This window comes from Ranitomeya imitator, chromosome 2 (assembly GCF_032444005.1).
Source record: "Ranitomeya imitator isolate aRanImi1 chromosome 2, aRanImi1.pri, whole genome shotgun sequence".
Classification (NCBI taxonomy): Eukaryota; Metazoa; Chordata; class Amphibia; order Anura; family Dendrobatidae; genus Ranitomeya; species Ranitomeya imitator.
The window spans coordinates 642,633,789-642,659,445 of record NC_091283.1 but is presented as its reverse complement, the minus strand read 5'-3'; the positions used below and the strand labels follow the sequence as shown (position 1 = coordinate 642,659,445).

General features: G+C 43.5%; 1 protein-coding gene across 1 annotated transcript in view; it reads left to right on the top strand.

Moving 5' to 3' along the window:
- LOC138667660 (proteoglycan 3-like) overlaps window positions 1–25,657 on the top strand; it is a 53,302-nt gene that overhangs the window by 10,842 nt on the left and 16,803 nt on the right. Inside the window, exon 3 of the mRNA XM_069755785.1 lies at window positions 109–323. Coding sequence (XP_069611886.1) covers window positions 109–323 — 215 coding nt within the window. The remainder of the gene's footprint in view (window positions 1–108; window positions 324–25,657) is intronic.

Here is a 25,657-nt window from a genome sequence, read left to right as displayed (position 1 = left end):
TGACTAGAGACACCAACCAAACATGGACCTTGGGAGAGATGAAGCCTACAGAAGAAGTTCAGCTCATGTATTTGCTGTTTTTTGTTTTTGTTGTCTTTTTTCTTTCAGGAGCTTATCCTCAGAAAGCCGATGATCAGCTACTTACAGTTGGAAACAATGAATTCCATTGTGAGAATGAGTTGGATGAAGAAGACTTGTCTCGAAATGAGGAAAGTGACCATATTAAGCCAGATTTTACTCGAAAAGCAGATGCTGCCTGTCCTAATAAAGCAACATGTAGCTACCATGTTTTCCTCAGTCCTAGGCGCTTCTACAGAGCCATGGTATGTTCATATAACTAATGACTTAACCCCTTCCTGCCAAGACCAATTTCCATTTTTTGTTTAAGTATATTCCTCCTTTTTATCCCAGAACTATGACTTCTTTGTGTGTTTCTGTCCACATAATTGTGTGCAGGAAGAGTTGTACCTTTGAGTGACACCATTCATTTTACCACATAACGTACTGCAAATAGGAAAAAAAATCCGAGTGTGGAGAAACTGAAACAAAAACGCAATTTTGACATTGTATTTTGGGACTTGTTTTTGAGGCGTTCATTGTGTGGTAAAAATTAACTGCCAGCATGATTCTCATCATCGGTATGATTACGGTGATAGCACATTTGTTTTCTTATTCTTTTAATGGTAAAAAAAATGATTTAATTTTTTTTTTATTATGTCACCATTTTCCGAGACCCATAACATTTTCATGTTTCTGTCAGCGTAGCTGTGTGATAGCTTATTTTTTGCAAGGTGAGACAACATTTTATTGATACAATTTGGGATGGATAACGTTTTGATTGATTCTCAAAGCATAATTACAGCGACCAAAAAAACCCGTAATTTTGGCATTTTTTAATTTTTTGCATTTATAGTGTTTACTAATGGGTTAATTATTTTTATATTTTCATAGATCAGACTTTTGTGGACACGGTGGCAGCGGCATAGAGGAGCATCATGCAGGGAGAGGGCTCCCTGCGCGCTTCCATCATGACAACGCGATGCGATCGCTTTGTCCTGATGATCTCCATGGAGACCTCTAGCACCAAGATGGCCGCGGGGTCCTTCCAGGTCCTGCATTTAAGGTGGCTTGTGAGCGCCTGCTGAGAGCAGGAACTGACATGCCTCCTTCCCTGCCTGTCAGATTCTGATCTGATACTCTGCAGTGCAGAGTGTCAGATCAGCGATCTGATGTAATATAGTAATTTAAAAAGTTAAAAATATATAAATATTAGAATGTGTAAAAATATATTTTTAAATATCCCTAAATAAAGAAAAAAAATAAAATAAATATTTTACCAATAAATACTTTTATTTATGTAAATAAAAAATAAATAAAAGTACACATATTTGGTATTGCGGCGTCCGTAATGACCTGACATATAAAACTGTCCCACTAGTTAACCCCTTCAGTGAACACCGTAAAAAAAAACGAGGCAAAAAAACAATGCGTTATCATCATACCACCAAAGGCCGGTTTCACACGTCAGTGGCTCCGGTACGTGAGGTGACAGTTTCCTCACGTACCGGAGACACTGACTCACGTAGACACATTAAAATCAATGTGTCTCTGCACATGTCAGCGTGTTTTCACGGACCGTGTGTCTGTTTGGAAAACACGGAGACATGTCAGTGTTCGTGGGAGCGCACGGATCACACGGACCCATTAAAGTCAATGGGTCGGTGTAAAACACGTACCGCACACGGATGCTGTCCGTGTGCCGTGCAGGAGACAGCGCTACAGTAAGCGCTGTCCCCCCAGCTTGTGGTGCTGAAGCCCCATTCATTTCTTCTCTCCAGCAGCGTTCGCTGGAGCGAAGGAATGAAAAATAATTAAAAAAAAAATTTTTTTGTTCTTAAAATAAAGTTCCCGGTAATCTCCCCCCTCCCTTCCCCTGTGCGCCCGCCCGCTGGCATTAAAATTCTTACCCAGCTCCCTCGATGCTTCCTCTCAGCGTCGCAGCTCTTCTTGTATGAGCGGTCACGTGGTGCCGCTTATTACAGTGATGAATATGCGGCTCCACCTCCCATAGGGGTGGAGCCGCATATTCATCACTGTAATGTGCGGCACCACGTGACCGCTCATACAGGAAGAGCTGTGACACTGAGGAAGCATCGAGGGAGCTGGGTAAGTATTTTAATGCCAGCGGGCAGGCGCACAGGGGGATGGAGGGGGAAGATTACCGGGAACTTTATTTTAACAACAAAAAAAAAAAGATTTTTCATTCCTTCGCTCCAGCGAACGCTGCTGGAGAGAAGAAATGAATGGGGCTTCAGCACCACAAGCTGGGGGGACAGCGCTTACTGTAGCGCTGTCTCTCCTGCACGGTGTGTGTGGTACCCAGTCGGCACATGGATGGCACATGGCTGCTGCACGTGTGCAACACTGATGTGCCACGTAAGCACACGGACACACAGACACGGATAACTCCGGTACCGATTTTTCCGGTACCGGAATTATCTGGACGTGTGGGACAGGCCAAACAAAAAGTGCAATAAAATGCGATCAAAAAGACGGATGTGAATAAAAATGATACCGCTGAAAAGGTCATCTTGTCCCGCAAAAACAAGCCACCATACAGCTCCATCAGCAGAAAAATAACAAAGTTATAGTTGTCAGAATAAAGCAATGCAAAAATAATTATTTTTTCTATAAAATAGTTTTTATGGTGTAAAAGCACCAAAACATAAAAAAAAACTATATAAATGAGGTATCGCTGTAATCATACTGACCCGAAGAATAAAGCTGCTTTATTAATTTTACCACACACGGAATGGTGTAAAAAAGCAAACAAAAAGCAATTCCTGAATTGTAGGTTTTTGTTCATTCTGTCTCCCAAAAATCAGAATAGAAAGCGATCAAAAAATGCCATGTGCCCGAAAATGGTACTAATAAAAACATCAACTCGTCCTGCAAAAAACGGACCTCACATGACTCTGTCGGTCAAAATATAAAAATATTATAGCTCTTAAAATGTGGTGATGGAAAAACTGGTTTTCACAATAAAACATGTCTTTTAGTGTGTAACAGCAGCCAAACATAAAAAATATTAATCTGGTATTGCTGCAATCGCACCGAAGAAGAATAGAGTTGCCTAATCACTTATACCGCACAAGGAACAGCGTAAAAAATAAATAAAACCAATTCTTCACATGCTGTTGATTTTTTCATTCTGCCTCCCAAAGATCACAGTAAAGCTCTGCGCACATTTGTCCTACACTCTACACTGAGCGCTTACACCGGAGTTTCCATGTAAATCTCTGAAAACATGATTCAGACAGAACCCCTGGCGGAAGATTCCCTATAATGAGTGAGATGACACTGTGGACGCCATCTGACCTGTGATCCGGCGGTGTCCATCTTTTTAGGATTGCATAAAAGTGCCATCGGCCACAGTTTTGTGCACTTCTGAAAAGGACAAAGCTGAACAGAGGCCAGACGGAGTCCAGAGTAAATCTACTGCCTCATTATAGTGAATGGATCCCTCAGGGGTTTCATTTGAATTACGTCACTCAGAGATTTAGATTGAACCCCACAGTAAGCGGTCCGCGTAGAGAGCCGTATAAATGTGATGCCAAACGTTATGTAAAATGTTCCCAATAAAAGCTTCAACTCAATCCACAAAAAAGCAAGTCCCCACTCAGGTCTGTCATCTCTTAATGGAAATATAGGGGCTTCCACGTTATTGGTAGCACAATTCTCTGGAAAATTGAAATGGCTCCTCGCTCCCCGAATGAAATTCAGGAAATTCTCCGTTCCCAAAACCAAATGCCCCCTCCCTTCTGAGCCCCAATATGCCTAAACCACATTTAGCACCCACATGTTTGGCATTTCTGTAGTCATGAGAGCCCGCCTAATTTACAGGTGTGTGTCTCCAGAAGAATGAGCTGGGCATAATGTACTGGTGACTGCAACATACTGGTCATTACAGCGCACTGCTCACTACAACGGCAGTTTGCAATTTTCTCTCAGCAACATCCAGTGCTGCTTGTTTCTGGAAACCACCCATGGGATCAAAATCATCACTACACCTGTAGATAAATTCCCAAAGGGTTATAATTTCCAAAGTGTGGTCACTAGAGGGGGGATTCTGCTTTTCTAGCACTTAGGGGCTCTTTATATGGAATCCGCAAACTCTTCTAGGAAAATCTGTAGGCAAACAGCTCCCTCCCGAGTCTCTCTGTATGGCTTCGTCCCTGACGAAGCGGAAAGCAAAACGTGCGTTGGAGTGGTGTGTGTGGGGCAGTGGCGTCCTGATACTGGTTGGTATTGTGGTTACTTTTCTGTGGCACTTGGTCTATATATTTTATATATGGCACAAATTATTTTGGCTCGGGTATAAATTATTGTGGCTTTAGGCACTAATATTTATTAGTTACACATGTATGCACCTTGCACTAAATATGTTGTCTTTTTGCACTAATATTTTACTAGTTTTTTTATATATATATTCTCACTAGATTGTATGAAATTGTCGATTTTATGTATATTTATTAGCACCTTGCACTTTGATTATGGTTATAAAATAATTTTTGCTAATAAATTAAATGTTATTTATAGTATAATTTGTATATATATGTATATTATGCACATTGATTAAGTGCACGGATTGCCATTAAATTTATCTTGTGCCAATCAGTTTCAGTATGCCCTGCCCTGTGCATACACAGGTTTTGTTTCGTGTATATATATATATTTTATTTTTTAATAAAAAGTTTTTTTAATATTTTAATAATTATCAACATCTATAAAGTTTCCATTTTTATGAAGTAATATGGTGATATTTTGGTGATTATGTCTAAATAAAATATTATTTATTATTTAAAATTGGTCTGGTGAATATTTTTTGGAAGGTTATATATTTTGGTTGTATTCATTGACTATATAAGATTATTATTCTGGAATTCTTTTCTGTATAGGAGTTTAATTTTCTCCTTTTGCCCTTATGAAAATGAAAAATATGGAGCTAAAAAAGATTTATTTGGGAAAAATGTGATTTTTTTCATTTCCATGGCTCTACTGTTGTGAATTCCGCTCTTGGGCTCCCTCCGGTGGTTGTAAGTGGCACTTTTGTGAGTTCTGCTCTTGGGCTCCCTCTTGTGGTTTCTAGTGGTATGGCTGCTCCTTGGAGTTAGCTGTCATCAGCTGCCTCCACTTATCGTCTCTTCTGCTCGGCTATTTAGGTCTGGCTCTGTCTTCAGCCAGTGCCACTTGTAAATGGTTCCTGGTTGGATTCACATCTCTTTGGAGTTCCCTGTTATCCTGACCAGTTCAGCTAAGCTAAGTTTTTGCTTGCTCTTTTCTGTCCATAGATTGTGGACTTATCCATTCTGTGCTTTCTATGTTTGTCCAGCTTATCAGTGTGTATTAATTCTGTCTTGCTGGAAGCTCTGGGAAGCAGATTTGCCCTCCACACCTTTAGTCAGGTGTGGAGTTTTTTTTTTTGTAAACTCTGCGTGGATTTTTGTAGTGTTTTATACTGACCGCACAGTATTCCATCCTGTCCTATCTATTTAGCTAGACTGGCCTCCTGTGCTCATCCTGGTTTCATTCTGTGTATGTCTTTTCCCTCTCCACTCACAGTCATTATTTGTGGGGGGCTAATCTATCCTTTGGGGATTTTCTCTGAGGCAAGATAGTTTTCCTGCTTCTTTCTTTAGGGGTAGTTAGCTCTTAGGCTGTGACGAGATGCCTAGGGAGAGTTAGGAGCATTCCACGGCTACTTCTAGTGTTGTGTTGAGCTTAGGGACTGCGGTCAGTGCAGTTACCACTGTTATGTTTGCTAATGACAGGTGTTATGAAGGCAATCCAGAAACACAGTGTGCTTAGCGATCAGAGCGCACACAGTGATCTGACAAATACCCAAAAATACAAGAACGAGCTCTGAGACGTGGAAACTCTGTAGACTGCACACCTGATCCTATCCTAAACACAACTAAAAGCGGCTGTGGATTGCGCCTAACAACTACCTAGGCAACTCGGCACAGCCTAAGAAACTAGCTAGCCTGAAGATAGAAAAATAGGCCTGACTTGCCCCAGAGAAATTCCCCAAAGGAAAAGGCAGCCCCCCACATATAATGACTGTGAGTAAGATGAAAAGACAAAACGTAGGGATGAAATAGATTCAGCAAAGTGGGGCCCGATATTCTAGGACAGAGCGAGGACAGTAAAGCGAACTTTGCAGTCTACAAAAAACCCTAAAGAAAAACCACGCAAAGGGGGCAAAAAAAAACCACCGTGCCGAACTAACGGCACGGCGGTACACCCTTTGCGTCTCAGAGCTTCCAGCAAAACAAAAGACAAGCTGGACAGAAAAAAAGCAACAAAAAGCAAAAGGCACTTAGCTATACAGAGCAGCAGGTCACAGGAACAATCAGGAGAAGCTCAGATCCAACACTGAAACATTGACAAGGAGCAAGGATAGCAGCATCAGGCGGAGTTAAGTAATGAAGCAGTTAACGAGCTCACCAGAACACCTGAGGGAGGAAGCTCAGAAGCTGCAGTACCACTTGTGACCACAGGAGTGAATTCAGCCACAGAATTCACAACAGTACCCCCCCCCTTGAGGAGGGGTCACCGAACCCTCACCAGAGCCCCCAGGCCGACCAGGATGAGCCGCATGAAAGGCACGAACAAGATCGGAAGCATGAACATCAGAGGCAAAAACCCAGGAATTATCTTCCTGAGCATAACCCTTCCATTTAACCAGATACTGGAGTTTCCGTCTAGAAACACGAGAATCCAAAATCTTCTCCACAATATACTCCAATTCCCCCTCCACCAAAACCGGGGCAGGAGGCTCAACAGATGGAACCATAGGTGCCACGTATCTCCGCAACAACGACCTATGGAATACATTATGTATGGAAAAGGAGTCTGGGAGGGTCAAACGAAAAGACACAGGATTGAGAACCTCAGAAATCCTATACGGACCAATAAAACGAGGTTTAAATTTAGGAGAGGAAACCTTCATAGGAATATGACGAGAAGATAACCAAACCAGATCCCCAACACGAAGTCGGGGACCCACACGGCGTCTGCGATTAGCGAAAAGTTGAGCTTTCTCCTGGGACAAGATCAAATTGTCCACTACCTGAGTCCAGATCTGCTGCAACCTATCCACCACAGAATCCACACCAGGACAGTCCGAAGACTCAACCTGTCCTGAAGAGAAACGAGGATGGAACCCAGAATTGCAAAAAAATGGAGAAACCAAGGTAGCCGAGCTGGCCCGATTATTAAGGGCGAACTCAGCCAACGGCAAAAAGGACACCCAATCATCCTGGTCTGCAGAAACAAAACATCTCAGATATGTTTCCAAGGTCTGATTGGTTCGTTCGGTCTGGCCATTAGTATGAGGATGGAAAGCCGAGGAAAAGGATAGGTCAATGCCCATCCTACCACAAAAGGCTCGCCAAAACCTTGAAACAAACTGGGAACCTCTGTCAGAAACAATATTCTCAGGAATGCCATGCAACCGAACCACATGCTGAAAGAACAAAGGTACCAAATCAGAGGAGGAAGGCAATTTAGCCAAGGGCACCAGATGGACCATTTTAGAAAAGCGATCACAGACCACCCAAATGACTGACATCTTTTGAGAAACGGGAAGGTCAGAAATGAAATCCATCGAAATATGTGTCCAAGGCCTCTTTGGGACCGGCAAGGGCAAAAGCAACCCACTGGCACGAGAACAGCAGGGCTTAGCCCTAGCACAAATCCCACAGGACTGCACAAAAGTACGTACATCCCGTGACAGAGATGGCCACCAGAAGGATCTAGCCACTAACTCTCTGGTACCAAAGATTCCAGGATGACCAGCCAACACCGAACAATGAAGTTCAGAGATAAGTTTATTAGTCCACCTATCAGGGACGAACAGTTTCTCTGCTGGACAACGATCAGGTTTATTCGCCTGAAATTTTTGCAGCACCCGCCGCAAATCAGGGGAGATGGCAGACACAATGACTCCTTCCTTGAGGATACCCGCTGGCTCAGATAAACCCGGAGAGTCGGGCACAAAACTTCTAGACAGAGCATCCGCCTTCACATTTTTAGAGCCCGGAAGGTACGAAATCACAAAGTCGAAGCGGGCAAAAAATAACGACCAACGGGCCTGTCTAGGATTCAAGCGCTTGGCAGACTCGAGATAAGTCAAGTTCTTATGATCAGTCAATACCACCACGCGATGCTTAGCTCCTTCAAGCCAATGACGCCACTCCTCGAATGCCCACTTCATGGCCAGCAACTCTCGATTGCCCACATCATAATTACGCTCAGCGGGCGAAAACTTCCTGGAAAAGAAAGCACATGGTTTCATCACCGAGCCATCAGAACCTCTCTGTGACAAAACTGCCCCTGCTCCAATCTCAGAAGCATCAACCTCGACCTGGAACGGAAGAGAAACATCTGGCTGACACAACACAGGGGCAGAACAAAAACGACGCTTCAACTCCTGAAAAGCTTCCACAGCAGCAGAAGACCAATTAACCAAATCAGCACCCTTCTTGGTCAAATCGGTCAATGGTTTGGCAATGCTAGAAAAATTACAGATGAAGCGACGATAAAAATTAGCAAAGCCCAGGAACTTTTGCAGACTTTTCAGAGATGTCGGCTGAATCCAATCCTGGATGGCTTGGACCTTAACTGGATCCATCTCGATAGTAGAAGGGGTAAAGATGAACCCTAAAAATGAAACTTTCTGCACACCGAAGAGACACTTTGATCCCTTCACAAACAAAGAGTTAGCACGCAGGACCTGAAAAACCATTCTGACCTGCTTCACATGAGACTCCCAATCATCTGAGAAGATCAAAATGTCATCCAAGTAAACAATCAGGAATTTATCCAGATGCTCACGGAAGATGTCATGCATAAAAGACTGAAACACAGATGGAGCATTGGCAAGTCCGAACGGCATCACTAGATACTCAAAATGACCCTCGGGCGTATTGAATGCAGTTTTCCATTCATCTCCTTGCCTGATTCTCACCAGATTATACGCACCACGAAGATCTATCTTAGTGAACCAACTAGCCCCCTTAATCCGAGCAAACAAGTCAGATAACAATGGCAAGGGATACTGAAATTTAACAGTGATCTTATTAAGAAGGCGGTAATCAATACACGGTCTCAGCGAACCATCCTTCTTGGCTACAAAGAAGAACCCTGCTCCCAGTGGTGATGACGATGGGCGAATATGTCCCTTCTCCAGGGATTCCTTCACATAACTGCGCATAGCGGCGTGTTCGGGCACGGATAAATTAAATAATCGACCTTTAGGGAATTTACTACCAGGAATCAAATTGATAGCACAATCACAATCCCTATGCGGAGGTAGAGCATCGGACTTGGGCTCTTCAAATACATCCTGATAATCAGACAAGAACTCTGGGACCTCAGAAGGGGTGGATGACGAAATCGACAAAAATGGAACATCACCATGTACCCCCTGACAACCCCAGCTGGATACCGACATGGAATTCCAATCCAATACTGGATTATGGGTTTGTAGCCATGGCAACCCCAACACGACCACATCATGCAGATTATGCAACACCAGAAAGCGAATAACTTCCTGATGTGCAGGAGCCATGCACATGGTCAGCTGGGCCCAGTATTGAGGTTTATTCTTGGCCAAAGGTGTAGCATCAATTCCTCTCAATGGAATAGGACACCGCAAACGCTCCAAGAAAAACCCACAACGTTTAGCATAATCCAAATCCATCAGATTCAGGGCAGCGCCCGAATCCACAAACGCCATGACAGAAAACGACGACAAAGAGCATATCAAGGTAATGGACAGAAGGAATTTGGACTGTACAGTACCAATGACGGCAGACCTAGCGGACCGCTTAGTGCGCTTAGGACAATCAGAAATAGCATGAGTGGAATCACCACAGTAGAAACACAGACCATTCAGACGTCTGTATTCCTGCCGTTCAACTCTAGTCATAGTCCTATCGCACTGCATAGGCTCAGGTTTAACCTCAGGCAGTACCGCCAAATGGTGCACAGATTTACGCTCGCGCAAGCGTCGACCGATCTGAATGGCCAAAGACAAAGACTCATTCAAACCAGCAGGCATAGGAAATCCCACCATGACATCCTTAAGAGCCTCAGAGAGACCCTTTCTGAACAAAGCTGCCAGCGCAGATTCATTCCACTGAGTGAGTACTGACCATTTCCTAAATTTCTGACAATATACTTCTATATCATCCTGACCCTGGCACAAAGCCAGCAAATTTTTCTCAGCCTGATCCACTGAATTAGGCTCATCGTACAGCAATCCGAGCGCCAGGAAAAACGCATCGACACTACTCAATGCAGGGTCTCCTGGCGCAAGAGAAAATGCCCAGTCTTGAGGGTCGCCGCGCAAAAAAGAAATAATAATCAAAACCTGTTGAATAGGATTACCAGAAGAATGAGGTTTCAAGGCCAGAAATAGCTTACAATTATTTTTGAAACTTAGAAACTTAGTTCTATCTCCAAAAAACAAATCAGGAATAGGAATTCTTGGTTCTAACATAGATTTCTGATCAATAGTATCTTGAATTTTTTGTACATTTATAACGAGATTATCCATTGAAGAGCACAGACCCTGAATATCCATGTCCACACCTGTGTCCAGGATCACCCAAATGTCTAGGGGGAAAAAAAAAAGTGAACACAGAGCAGAAAAAAAAAAAAAAAAGATGTCAGAACTTTTTCTTTCCCTCTATTGAGAATCATTAGTTGGGCTCCTTGTACTGTTATGTTTGCTAATGACAGGTGTTATGAAGGCAATCCAGAAACACAGTGTGCTTAGCGATCAGAGCGCACACAGTGATCTGACAAATACCCAAAAATACAAGAACGAGCTCTGAGACGTGGAAACTCTGTAGACTGCACACCTGATCCTATCCTAAACACAACTAAAAGCGGCTGTGGATTGCGCCTAACAACTACCTAGGCAACTCGGCACAGCCTAAGAAACTAGCTAGCCTGAAGATAGAAAAATAGGCCTGACTTGCCCCAGAGAAATTCCCCAAAGGAAAAGGCAGCCCCCCACATATAATGACTGTGAGTAAGATGAAAAGACAAAACGTAGGGATGAAATAGATTCAGCAAAGTGGGGCCCGATATTCTAGGACAGAGCGAGGACAGTAAAGCGAACTTTGCAGTCTACAAAAAACCCTAAAGCAAAACCACGCAAAGGGGGTAAAAAAAAACCACCGTGCCGAACTAACGGCACGGCGGTACACCCTTTGCGTCTCAGAGCTTCCAGCAAAACAAAAGACAAGCTGGACAGAAAAAAAGCAACAAAAAGCAAAAGGCACTTAGCTATACAGAGCAGCAGGTCACAGGAACAATCAGGAGAAGCTCAGATCCAACACTGAAACATTGACAAGGAGCAAGGATAGCAGCATCAGGCGGAGTTAAGTAATGAAGCAGTTAACGAGCTCACCAGAACACCTGAGGGAGGAAGCTCAGAAGCTGCAGTACCACTTGTGACCACAGGAGTGAATTCAGCCACAGAATTCACAACATACCACGTCCTTCAGAGCTTGTTCCATGTTGCTCCTAGACCACCGTATCATAACAGTACAAGTGGCCAAAAATGAATTAAATGCATCTCAAAAGAAGGAAAAGAAAGTTCTGAACCATTTTTTTTTCTGTGCTTTGGTTTGTCTTTTTTTTTCCTCTTGATATCTGGGTGGTTCAGGATATATGCTTTGGCATGGATCTTCAGGGTCTGTTTTCTCGTGTGGATCAACTTGCTGCAAGAGTACAGAGTATTCAGGACTATGTTGTCCAGACTCCGGCTTTAGAGCCCAGAATTCCTACTCCTGATTTGTTTTTTGGGGACAGATCCAAGTTTTTGAACTTTAAAAATAACTGCAAATTGTTTTTTGCTTTGAAACCCCGTTCTTCTGGTGATCCCATTCAGCAAGTAAAAATCATCATATCCTTGCTGCGTGGTGACCCTCAAGACTAGGCCTTTTCTCTTGAAACAGGGGATCTGGCATTATTGAATGTAGATGCATTTTTTCAAGCGCTCGGATTATTGTATGACGAACCTAATTCTGTGGATCATACAGAAAAAACCCTGTTGGCCTTGTGTCAAGGTCAGGAAGCGGCAGAGTTATACTGCCAGACATTTAGAAAATGGTCTGTGCTCACTAAATGGAATGAAGAGGCTCTGGCTGCTATTTTCAGAAAAGGTCTTTCTGAAACCCTTAAAGATGTTATGGTGGGCTTTCCTACGCCTGCCGGTTTGAGCGAATCTATGTCTCTAGCCATTCAGATTGATCGGCGTCTGCACGAGCGCAAAGCTGTGCACTAGGGTTGAGCGATTTTTACTTTTATAGGATCGGGTCGGGTTTCACGAAACCCGACTTTCTCAAAAGTCGGGTCGAGTGAAATCGGCCGATCCTATAAAAAAGTCGGGGTCGGGGTCGGCCGAAACCCGAAACCCAATGCATTGCAATGGGTTACTATGGTTCCCAGGGTCTGAAGGAGAGGATATTCTTATTAGGTATATACTCACCCTCGGACGCGCCCTGCTTCTTTTTGGCAGCCTTCCTTCCCAAGAATCAGCGCTTGAAGGACCTTCGGTGACATTGCGGCTTGTGATTGGTCGCATGAGCGGTCACGTGGGCCGTCGCGCGACCAATCACAAGCCGCAACGTCACCGAAGGTCTTTCAAGCGCTGATTCTAAGGAAGGAAGACTGCCGGTTAGTACCAGGGCGCGTCAGAGGGTGAGTATAGCAATATTTTTTATTTTAATTCTTTCTTTTACACTTAAATATGGATTCCGATACCGATTTCCGATATTGCAAACAAATCGGAACTCGGTATCGGAATTCCGATACCAGATTCAGAAGATCGCCGACCTCATGGCCGACCCCACACAGGGGTCGGGTCGGGTTTCATGAAACCCGACCTTGCCAAAAGTCGGCGACTTCTGAAAATTACCGACCCGTTTCGCTCAACCCTACTGTGCACCATATGGCAGTATCCTCTGAGCAAAGTCCTGAACCTATGCAATGTGATAGGATTTTGACTAGAATAGAACGGCAGGAATTCAGACGTCAGAATAGGCTGTGTTTTTACTGTGGTGATTCGGCTCATGTTATCTCTGATTGCCCTAAGCGTACTAAGAGAGTCGCTAGGTCTGTTACCATTAGTACTATACAGCCTAAATTTCTCTTATCTGTGACCCTGATTTGCTCATTGTCATCCTTTTCTGTCATGGCATTTGTGGATTCAGGCGCTGCCCTGAACTTAATGGACTTAGAATTCGCCAGGCGCTGTGGTTTTTCCTTGCAGCCTTTGCAGAGCCCTATTCCTTTGAGGGGCATTGATGCTACACCCTTGGCCAAGGATAAACCTCAGTACTGGACACAGATGACTATGTACATGGCTCCTGCACATCAGGAAGATTGACGTTTTCTGGTGTTGCATAACCTGCATGATGTTGTTGTACTGGGATTTCCATGGTTACAGGAACATAATCCGGTGCTGGATTGGAAAACTATGTCGGTGACTAGTTGGGGTTGTCGAGGAGTACATAGTGACGTTCCTTTGATGTCAATTTCCTCTTCCCCCTCTTCTGAGGTCCCTGAGTTTTTGTCGGATTTCCAGGATGTATTTGATGAGCCCAAGTCCAGTTCCCTTCCTCCACATAGGGACTGTGATTGTGCTATTAACTTGATTCCTGGTTGTAAGTTCCCTAAGGGCCGACTTTTCAATCTGTCTGTGCCAGAGCATGCCGCCAGGCGGAGCTATGTTAAGGAATCTTTGGAGAAAGGGCATATTCGGCCCTCTTCGTCACCATTGGGAGCAGGTTTCTTTTTTGTTGCTAAGAAGGATGGCTCCTTGAGACCCTGTATTGATTATCGTCTTCTTAATAAGATCACGGTCAAATTCCAATACCCCTTGCCTTTGCTTACTGATTTGTTTGCTCAGATTAAGGGGGCTAGTTGGTTTACTAAGATTGACCTCCGAGGGGCATATAATTTTGTTCGTATTAAACAGGGTGACGAATGGAAAACTGCATTTAATACGCCCGAAGGCCATTTTGAATTGCCTTGTGATGCCATTTGGGGTCTCTAATGCTCCATCTGTGTTCCAGTCTTTTATGCATGATATTTTCCGCAATTATCTTGATAAATTCATGGTCGTATATTTGGATGATATTTTGATTTTTTCCGATGATTGGGAGTCTCATGTGAAGCAGGTCAGGATGGTGTTCCAGATCCTTCATGATAATGCTTTATTTGTGAAGGGGTCTAAGTGCCTATTCGGAGTTCAGAAGGTCTCTTTTTTGGGTTTTATTTTTTCTCCCTCGTCTATAGAAATGGATCCTGTTAAGGTCCAAGCTATTCATGACTGGATCCAACCCACATCTGTGAAGGGTCTTCAAAAATTTTTGGGCTTTTCTCATTTCATTGCCAATTTTTCCAGTGTGGTTAAGCCCCTTACTGATTTGACGAAGAAAGGCGCTGATGTGACTAACTGGTCCTCTGAGGCTGTTGAGGCCTTTCAGGAGCTTAAACGCCGATTTACTTCTGCCCCTGTGTTGCATCAACCGGATGTTTCTCTTCCTTTTCAGGTTGAGGTCGACGCTTCTGAGATTGGGGCAGGGGCCGTTTTGTCTCAGAGGGAGTCTGATGGTTCTTTGATGAAACCGTGTGCTTTTTTTTCCAGAAAGTTTTCGCCTGCGGAACGCAATTATGATGTCGGCAATCGGGAGTTGTTGGCTATGAAGTGGGCGTTTGAGGAGTGGCAACATTGGCTTGAGGGAGCTAAACACCGTGTTGTGGTCCTGACCGATCATAAGAATCTGATTTACCTCAAGTCGGCCAAGCGGCTGAATCCTAGACAGGCTCGATGGTCCCTGTTTTTCTCCCGTTTTGTTTTTGTGGTCTCGTATCTTCCGGGATCTAAGAATGTTAAGGCTGATGCCCTCTCTAGGAGTTTTTCGCCTGATTCTCCTGGAGTCCTTGAGCCGGTTGGCATTCTTAAGGAGGGGGTGATTCTTTCTGCTATCTCCCCTGATTTGCAGGGGTGCTTCAGGAATTTCAGTCTGATAGGCCTGGCCGCTGTCCAGTGGGGAAGCTGTTTGTTCCTGATAGATGGACAAGTAAGGTAATTTCTGAGGTTCATTGTTCAGTGTTGGCTGGTCATCCTGGGATTTTTGGTACCAGAGATTTGGTTGCTAGGTCCTTTTGGTGGCCTTCCTTGTCGCGCGATGTGCGTGCTTTTGTGCAGTCCTGTGGGACTTGCTCCCGGGCCAAGCCTTGCTGTTCCCGCGCTAGTGGGTTGCTTTTGCCTTTGCCGGTCCCTGAGAGGCCCTGGACGCATATTTCCATGGATTTTATTTCGGATCTTCCTGTTTCCCAGAAGATGTCTGTTATCTGGGTTGTTTGTGACCGGTTCTCTAAAATGGTCCATCTGGTACCTTTGCCTAAGTTGCCTTCCTCCTCAGATCTGGTTCCATTATTTTTTCAGCATGTGGTTCGTTTGCTAGGATGGGCATTGATTTGTCTTTTTCTTCGGCGTTTCATCCTCAGACTAATGGCCAAACTGAGCGAACTAATCAGACCTTGGAGACCTATTTGAGATGCTTTGTGTCTGCTGATCAGAATGATTGGGTGTCTTTCTTGCCGTTGGCCGAGTTTGCCCTTAATAATCGGGCTAGTTCGGCTACTTTGGTTTCATCTTTCTTTTGTAATTTTGGTTTTCATCCTCGTTTTTCTTCTGGGCAGGTTGAGCCTTCTGATTGTCCTGGTGTTACTCATGTGGTGGACAATTTGACGTTGTCTCAGGATAGGGCTCAACGTTTTGCTAACCGCCATCGGTGTGTTGGTCCCCGGCTTCGTGTGGGGGATTTGGTTTGGTTGTCTTCTCGTCATGTTCGTATGAAGGTTTCTTCTCCTAAGTTTAAGCCTCGGTTTATTGGTCCTTATAAAATTTCTGAAATTATTAATCCGATGTCTTTTCGTTTGGCTCTTCCTGCCTCTTTTGCCATTCATAATGTTTTCCATAGATCTTTGTTGCGGAGATATGTGGTGCCCGTTGTTCCCTCGGTTGACCCTCCTGCCCCGGTGTTGGTTGAGGGAGAGTTGGAATATGAGGTTGAGAAGATTTTGGATTCTCATTTTTCGAGGCGGAGGCTTCAGTATCTTGTCAAGTGGAAGGGTTATGGCCAGGAGGATAATTCTTGGGTTGTTGCCTCCGATGTCCATGCCACCGATTTGGTTCGTGCTTTTCACTTGGCTCGTCCTGATCGGCCTGGGGGCTCTGGTGAGGGTTCGGTGACCCCTCCTCAAGGGGGGGTACTGTTGTGAATTCCGCTCTTGGGCTCCCTCCGGTGGTTGTAAGTGGCTCTTTTGTGAGTTCTGCTCTTGGGCTCCCTCTTGTGGTTTCTAGTGGTATGGCTGCTCCTTGGAGTTAGCTGTCATCAGCTGCCTCCACTTATCTTCTCTTCTGCTCGGCTATTTAGGTCTGGCTCTGTCTTCAGCCAGTGCCACTTGTAAATGGTTCCTGGTTGGATTCACATCTATTTGGAGTTCCCTGTTATCCTGACCAGTTCAGCTAAGCTAAGTTTTTGCTTGCTCTTTTCTGTCCATAGATTGTGGACTTATCCATTCTGTGCTTTCTATGTTTGTCCAGCTTATCAGTGTGTATTAATTCTGTCTTGCTGGAAGCTCTGGGAGGCAGATTTGCCCTCCACACCTTTAGTCAGGTGTGGAGTTTTTTTTTTTGTAAACTCCGTGGATTTTTGTAGTGTTTTATACTGACCGCACAGTATTCCATCCTGTCCTATCTATTTAGCTAGACTGGCCTCCTGTGCTCATCCTGGTTTCATTCTGTGTATGTCTTTTCCCTCTCCACTCACAGTCATTATTTGTGGTGGGGCTAATCTATCTTTTGGGGATTTTCTCTGAGGCAAGATAGTTTTCCTGCTTCTTTCTTTAGGGGTAGTTAGCTCTTAGGCTGTGACGAGATGCCTAGGGAGTGTTAGGAGCATTCCACGGCTACTTCTAGTGTTGTGTTGAGCTTAGGGACTGCGGTCAGTGCAGTTACCACGTCCTTCAGAGCTTGTTCCATGTTGCTCCTAGACCACCGTATCATAACACTCTACGTTATAAACTTCTATGTAGCACATGTGGGTTCAAAGTGTTCACCACACATCTAGATAAGGTTCCTAAGGGGTCTAGTTTCCAAAATGGTGTCACTTGATGGGGTTTCCACTGTTTAGGCACATCAGTGGCTTTCCAAACATGACATTGCGTCCGCTAATTATGCCAGCATATTTTAGGTTCAAAAAGTGAAATGGCGCACCTTCACTTCCGAACTCTGCCGTGCACCCAAACAGTAGATTCCCCCCACATATGGGGTATCGGCATACTCAGGAAAAATTGCGCAACAAAATACATTGTCCATTTTCTCCTGTTACCCTTGCAAAAGTAAAAAAAAAAATAGATCTAAAGGAAAATGTTTGTGATGGAAAAGTAAATGTTTATTTTTTCCATCCACATTTCGAAAATTCCTGTGTATCACATGAAGGGTTAATAAACTTATTGAATGTGGTTTTGAGTACCTTGAGGGGTGAAGTTTTTAGAATGGGGTCATTTTGGGGCATTTTCTGTCATTCTCATTACCGAGTGCCCGACAGTTTTTCTCTACTGCTCATTGGTTTTTCAAGTCTTAATAGACGCGCCATTTTCCATTTGATGATTTTAAAAAGCAATGATTATTCACCCTAGGAATATGAATCAGAAGGAATTGAGTGTTTGTGTGGCTCATTTAACTCTCTGCATGCCACTGCATGAAAGGAGTTTGACAAAGGGGGTTCACTCCTTTTGTCGCTCCATCGACTCCTCTCAGTGTGATCGAGAGGATCCAATGGTTGCGCCAGCTGACTTACAGATTAATGATGACAAACTTGATAATGCTCTACACTATGAGTGGTGCGTGGTATTATCAATGCAAAAAAAATAACATGTTCAAATCCACTTGTTGACTAATATTGAAAATAAAAATTTAAAGACACAGATCCTGTATCCCAGAACAATATTACATATAGATATATATTGAAAAAAAAAATATTTTTGGGGTGAAAAAAAGAAAATTAACCGCTTAACCCCCAGGCCATTTTCTGCTTTTGCTGTTCAGTTTTTTGCTCCCCTTCTTCCCAGAGCCATAACTTTTTTTTTTTTTTTCACTCAATATAGCCATCTGAGGGCTTGTTTTTTGCGAGACAGGTTTTACTTTTGAACATCACCATTGGTTTTAACATATTGTGTACTGGAAAACTGGAAACAAATTCCAAGTGTGGTGAAATTGCAAAGAAAGTGCAATTCAACAGTTGTTTTTTGATTTGTTTACCATGTTCACTAAATGCTAAAACTAACCTGCCATTATGATTCTCCAGGTCATTACGAGTTCATAGACACCAAACATGTCTAGGTTCTTTTTTATTTAAGTGGTGAAAAAAAATCCAAACTTTCATCGAGCCGACGTTTTTTTCATTATACAATTTTGGTGTTTTTTTTTTTTTTTATTTTTACTTTTTGCATGTTTCAATATTCTCCATGGTAGACTAGAAGCTGAAGTTGTCCAATCAGCTCTCCTACATACAGGTGATGATAAGATAGCCTGTATGTAGCAGAATTGCTCACTTGCTATGAGTGCCGATCACAGGGCAATCCAACTATGCAACCATAGAGATCTGCTGAAGACTTCTGGTTGTCATGCCAAGCCATAGGTGACCCTTGATCCTGTGACGGGGTCACCGATGGGAGGGATTTCCGACACGCTTCCCGGAAGCGTGAGTTAAATGCTGCTGTCAAAGATTGACGGCGGCATTTAACAGGATAACAGCCATGGGTGGATCGCGATTCCACGCGGGGCTGTTAGAGGCACTTGTCAGCTGTTCAAAACGGGAAAGATGTGGGCTCGGCCCGGAGCCCAGATGAAAGGGAGAGATTCTGACATAGGCTTGCTATTAAAAGGGGTTAAAAAACAAAAATAATGTGTTTGAAAAAATATACATAAATTAATACTTTGTAGAAGAACCCTTTGAATTTAAGAAATCATTCACCTTCTTGGGTAGGAGTATATCAGCATGGCAAATCTAGAATTAGCAATCTTTGCCCACTCTTCTTTTCAGTAGCTCCAAATCTGTTAGATTGCAAGGACATTTGCTGTGTACAGAGCCTTCTTCAGGTCTAACCAAATATTTTCAGTTAAATTCAGGTCTCAGCTCATTCTAATACTTTAATCTTCTTCTCACAAAACCATCCTTTTTTTAATTTGGAGGTATGCTTAGGGTCATTGTGCTGAAAGGTGAAGTTCCCCTTCATCTTCAGCTTTTTAGCAGAGGCCTGCCGGTTTTGTTCCAATATTGACTGACATTTGGAACTGTTCATAATTCCCTCCATCTTGACTAAAGCCTCAGTTCCAGCTGCTGAAAAACAGCTCCAAAGTAAAATGCTGCCTCCACTATCCTTTATTGTGGGTACGACGTTCTTTTGGTGATGGGCAGTGATGACTTTTCACCAAACTTACCTTTTTGGAATTATGGCCAACAAGTTTAATATCAATCTCTTCAGATCATAAGACATTTTCCCACATGCTTTTAGTAGACTTGAACTATGATTTGGGAAAACATAGCCAAGCTTGAATGTTTTTCTTTGCAAGAAAAGTGTTTCAACATGTCACTCTACCCCACAGGCCAGACATATGAAGAATACTGGAGATTGTGGTCACATGCAGTACACAACCAGTACTTTTATTTGAGCCTATGTGCTAAAAACTAAACCCAAATCAGAGAAAGAAGTAAACAAAATGATATAATAAACTCATATATAGTGATGAGCGAGTATACTCGTTGCTCGGGTTTTCCCGAGCCCGCTCGGGTGATCTCCGAGTATTTGTTAGTGTTCGGAGATTAAGTTTTCATCGCCGCAGCTGAATGATTTACAGCTATTAGCCCGCCTGAGTACATGTGAGGGTTGCCTGGTTGCTAGGGAATCGGAAAACCCGAGCAATGAGTATACTCGCTCATCACTACTCATATAGAATTTACTCCAATAAATTAAACAAAAAAATAGAAATATATAATTTATTAATCATTTATTTATGATAATTAGAAAAGACATATAACAAAAATTAGATAAAAAAGTGTATAAAAAAACAGAAGGGAGGAGGTTGATGCAGACAGTGCCATACAATTAAATATAGTATTTTACCAATTGTAGTCACTAGATGGCAGAATACATTCAAATTAGTGGAATATTGGGTATGAGAGAAATAAGAAAAAATGATAGAGAAATCACTGTTTATCAAGTCCCACCTCAGACCCTGACACGTGTTTCGAGCTTACTTCTTCAACTGGGGGGGTGCTACAGCTTGCCACCCCTCAAACCCACCCCCCAAAAAAAATAAATCTATGTTTAATAAAATAAATTATGGTTTCTTAAATGAGACAATGAATAGAAGAAAGAAAAATATATGGACTGAAGATGTGGTCAGTGGGCACAAGTGAATTGTGGAGGTTTCAACTGAAGCTGCAGTCGCTTCTCCATCGCTAATGAAACAGGACATCATCAGGATATAGCAGTGACAAAGCTGTTGTAATTGATCTCAGTGTTGGTTCCCGATGACGTCCCGTTTCAGGCAGAGTGATAGAAGCCATGGGAAAGTGATTGCAGGGCTTTCCTCCTCATGTCCCGTTTCAGATTCCACTCAAATGAAGTTTCACAGGCAGAAAAGTAAAAGGGATTAGCTGTATAGTGAGAATGGTAGGGAGTCTTATAATGAAGCAAATTACAAAGGTGGTTAGGGGTTAAAGATAGATATTTCTAAAAGGGCATTATAGGTACTGGACCACCCATTTAAAGGGAATCTGTCAGCAGGTTTTTGAAATGTAATCTGAAGACAGCATGTGGGAGGGGATAAAACACAGATTTCAGCAATGGATCTTTTATCAATCTCTGTGGTTTTGTTTACTTGCAATGAAAGTTTTTGCATCAGGGGCCTATCATTGATATGACAGTACCTCCAGGTCTGACTCCGCGCCCTCCTGTGATCAGCAGCACATTGTCTATAGACATCTATATATATAATTGTCTAAGGGTTTTTCCGTCTGTCTGTCTGTCTGTCCTGGAAATCCCACGTCCCTGATTGGTCGATGCCGCCAGGCCTCGACCAATCAGAGACGGGCACAGTATCGACGTAGAAATCCCGCGTCTGTGATTGGTCGAGGCCTGGCGGCCTCGACCAATCAGCGACGGGCACAGCGACGATGATGTCATAAAGGACGTAGACATCCCGCGTCTGATTGGTCGAGGCCGCCAGGCCTCGACCAATCAGAGACGGGCACAGCGACAATGATGTCATAATGGTTGCCATGGCGACGATGATGTCATAAAGGTTGCCTCGACCAATCAGCGACGGGCACAGTCTGACGCGAATTCTGTAATCATCATTGTCCATATACTACGGGGACATGCATATTCTAGAATACCCGATGCCAGACAGAAAGACAGACAGACAGACAGACAGACAGAAAGACGGAAAAACCCTTAGACAATTATATATATAGACTAGATTGTGGCCCGATTCTAACGCATCGGGTATTCTAGAATATGCATGTCCCCGTAGTATATGGACAATGATGATTCCAGAATTCGCGGCACACTGTGCCCGTCGCTGATTGGTCGAGGCAACCTTTATGACATCATCGTCGCCATGGCAACCATTATGACATCTACGTCAATACTGTGCCCGTCGCTGAATCAGAAACGTGAAATGTCTACGTCCTTTATGACATATATATGACACCAATCAGAGACCGGCACAGCATCGACGTAGAAATTCCGCGTCACTGATTGACCAATCAGCAACGGGCACAGCAACGATGATGTCATAAAGGACGTAGACATCTCACGTTTCTGATTCAGCGACGGGCACAGTATCGACATAGATGTCATAATGGTTGCCATGGCGACGATGATGTCATAAAGGTTGCCTCGACCAATCAGCGACGGGCACAGTGTGCCGCGAATTCTGGAATCATCATTGTCCATATACTACGGGGACATGCATATTTTAGAATACCTGATGCGTTAGAATCGGGCCACAATCTAGTCTATATATATAATTGTCTAAGGGTTTTTCCATCTGTCTGTCTGTCTGTCTGTCTGTCTTTCTGTCTGTCCTGGAAATCCCGCCTCTCTGATTGGTCGAGGCCGCCAGGCCTCGACCAATCAGCGACCGGCACAGCGACGATGATGTCATAAAGGACGTAGACATCCCGCGTGGCGGTCTCGACCAATCAGCAACGGGCACAGTATCGACGTAGATGTCATAATGGTTGCCATGGCGACGATGATGTCATAAAGGTTGCCTCGACCAATCAGCGACGGGCACAATCTGGCGCGAATTCTGGAATCATCATTGTCCATATACAACGGGGACATGCATATTCTAGAATACCCGATGCGTTAGAATCGGGCCACAATCTAGTTTACTATATAATTGTCTAAGGGTCACTTCCATCTTTCTGTCTGTCTTTCTGTCTGTCTGTCATGGAAATCCCAAGTTGCTGATTGGTCGCGGCAAAACGGCCACGACCAATCAGCGACGGCCACAGTCCGGCGGCAAAATGGCCGTTCCTTACTCCCCGCAGTCAGTGCTCACAAAAGGTTAATGGCAGCGTTAACGGACCGCATTATGCCGCGGTGTAACGCACTCCGTTAATGCTGCTACTAACCCTATGTGACCAACTTTTTACTATTGATGCTGCCTATGCAGCATCAATAGTAAAAAGATCTAATGGTAAAAATAATTAAAAAAATAAAAAATCATTATATACTCACCCTCCGTTGGCCCCACGCATCCAGCCGAGGCCTTTCCCGCTCCTCACGACGCTCTGGTGACCGGTCCATGCATTGCGGTCTCGCGAGATGATGACGTAGCGATCTTGCGAGACCGCTACGTCATCATCTCGCGAGACCGCAATGCACTCTTGGGACCGGAACGTCGCGAGGAGCATCGGTAAACGCCTCGGCTGGATCCGGGGGGGCGACGGAGGGTGAGTATATAACTATTTTTTATTTTGATTCTTTTTTACACAGGGATATGGTGCCCACATTGCTATATACTACGTGGGCTGTGTTAGATACTTCATGGGCTGTGGTATATACTACATCTCTGTGCTATATACTATGTGGGCTGTGCTATATACTACGTGGCTGTGATATATATTACGTGGCTGGGCAATATACTACATCGCTGTGCTCTATACAACATGGCCTGTGTTATATACTGCATTGGCAGTGTTATATACTATGTTTCTGTGCTATATACTATGTGGCTGTGCTATATACTAAGTGGTTGTGCAATATATTACGTGGCTGAGCAATATACTATGTATCTGTGCTATATACTACGTGTCTGTGCTATATACTACATCGCTGTGCTATATACTACATGGCCTGTGTTATATGCTACGTCTCTGCTATATACTACGTGACTGTGCAATATATTAAGTGGCTGTGCTATATACTACGTGGCTGTGGTATAGATTATGTGGCTGGGCAATATAATACATTGCTGCACTCTATAATACGTGGCCTGGCTTATATACTGCATGGGCAGTGTTATATACTACATCTCTGTGCTATATACTACGTGGCTGTGCTATATACTACGTGGCTGTGCAATATATTACGTGGCTGGGCAAGATAGTACGTGTCTGCGCTATATACTACGTGTCTGTGCTATATACTACGTGTCTGTGCAATATACTACGTGTCTGTGCTATATACTACATGTCTGTGCTATATACTACATCGCTGTGCTATATACTACGTGGCCTGTGTTATATACTGCATGAGCTGTGTTATATACTACGTCTTTGCTATATACTACGTGGCTGTGGTATATATTACGTGGCTGGGCAATATACTACATCGCTGTGCTATATACTATGTGGCCTGTGTTATATACTGCATGGGCAGTGTTATATACTACATCTCTGTGCTATATACTACATGGCTGTGCTATATATTATGTGGCTGGGCAATATACTACGTATCTGTGCTATATACTATGTGTCTGTGCTATATACTACGTGGCTGGGCAATATACTACGTGGCTGGGCAATATACTACGTGGCAATTTGAACCACGCTTCACTAATTGGTTGCGCCCGGCCGGCCGAATCCTGTGTGTAGATTGCATTATTCTGAAAACTTCATAAATAAACTGCATACAGATTCTAGAATACCCGATGCTTTAGAATCGGGCCACCATCTAGTTGTATATAAAGAGCCTGGTGTGGGCGGGGTTAGCATGCTTAGCTCAGCTTCATTCTAAATCTAAAAGCTCTGATTGTGTCAGAATGGCTACACCCACTAATCTAAGTGATACAGGGTTTGATTCGGGGTCTATCTTCCTACACTATGCTGCAGATAAGGCAGCAATAATCTGCTGACAAATTCCCTTTAAAGAGGATGTGTCACTTGCCATAAATATGTAATTTATTTTTTCATCCTACTGTAACTGTTCCTTTTCTCCTTAATCTGGCATTGTTTTGCTTTTGTTTTCATACCTCTCTATTACTAAAATATGGGCACCTCTCCCCTGTATGTAAATCTGGTATTTATACTCAAGTGGGCATGGTCATCAACTCTTCTTTATGGGCATCTTCATGAGAATGATTCCAACCTGAATAAATAGAATTCAATAAAAGGATGCATGGACTATATCTCAGGTTTGGAGAGGCACAGGAACAAAAGAAAAACAACACCAGGTTCAGGATGAGAACAGTGACATGTATACAAAAAAGTACATGTCTATGTCAAGTGAAGGGTCCTCTTTAACCCCTTCACAACATCTGCCGTACATGTACAGCACAAGTCGGAAGCAATTGTATGGAGCAGGCTCCCAGGGTGAGCCCGCGCCATACCCAGCAGATAACAGCTGTTACAGCCAGCACCTGCCTCTAACAATTGCAGGTGGATTCTCTGACAGCAGCATTTAACAAGCACCTTATATTAAGCTTAATGGCTCCAGTAAAAGTGTTGCAAGATTTTAGAATATGTTTTTCAAAACAGTGATAGTGAGCTAAAAAATAAAAAAGATATATTTACAGTATATATATTTGAACAAGACCCGTCATCAGATTCATGCTGTCTAAACCATGGGCAAAATGAATCCGTCACTGGTTGTGCAATAGCAGCCAGGTACGATTTACTCTGAAACACTGTATGTGACCAAATGTATACTTCTCGACTTAAGGTCAACATAAATTAGGCAGAAAGACTGTAACTGCAGTTGTATGGCACTTACTTGGCTCCTTGCTGTAGTGTTGATAAAATCTGTTCTGCAGGTCTGCTAGTCTTCTCAGTTAAATGCTCTGTCTAACACCACCAATGACATTGACTAACAGCTTTCTGAGTATACAGTGCATTAGAAGAAAGCTGTCAATCACTGGTGGGAGGAGATCATAATTACCGAGGACTACAAAACTACCGAGGACTCAAAACTACAGTAAGAAGCCTAGTAGGAGACCCAATTTTAGAATCTGGGTTTCTGCCTCTACATTATTCTGCTCTCA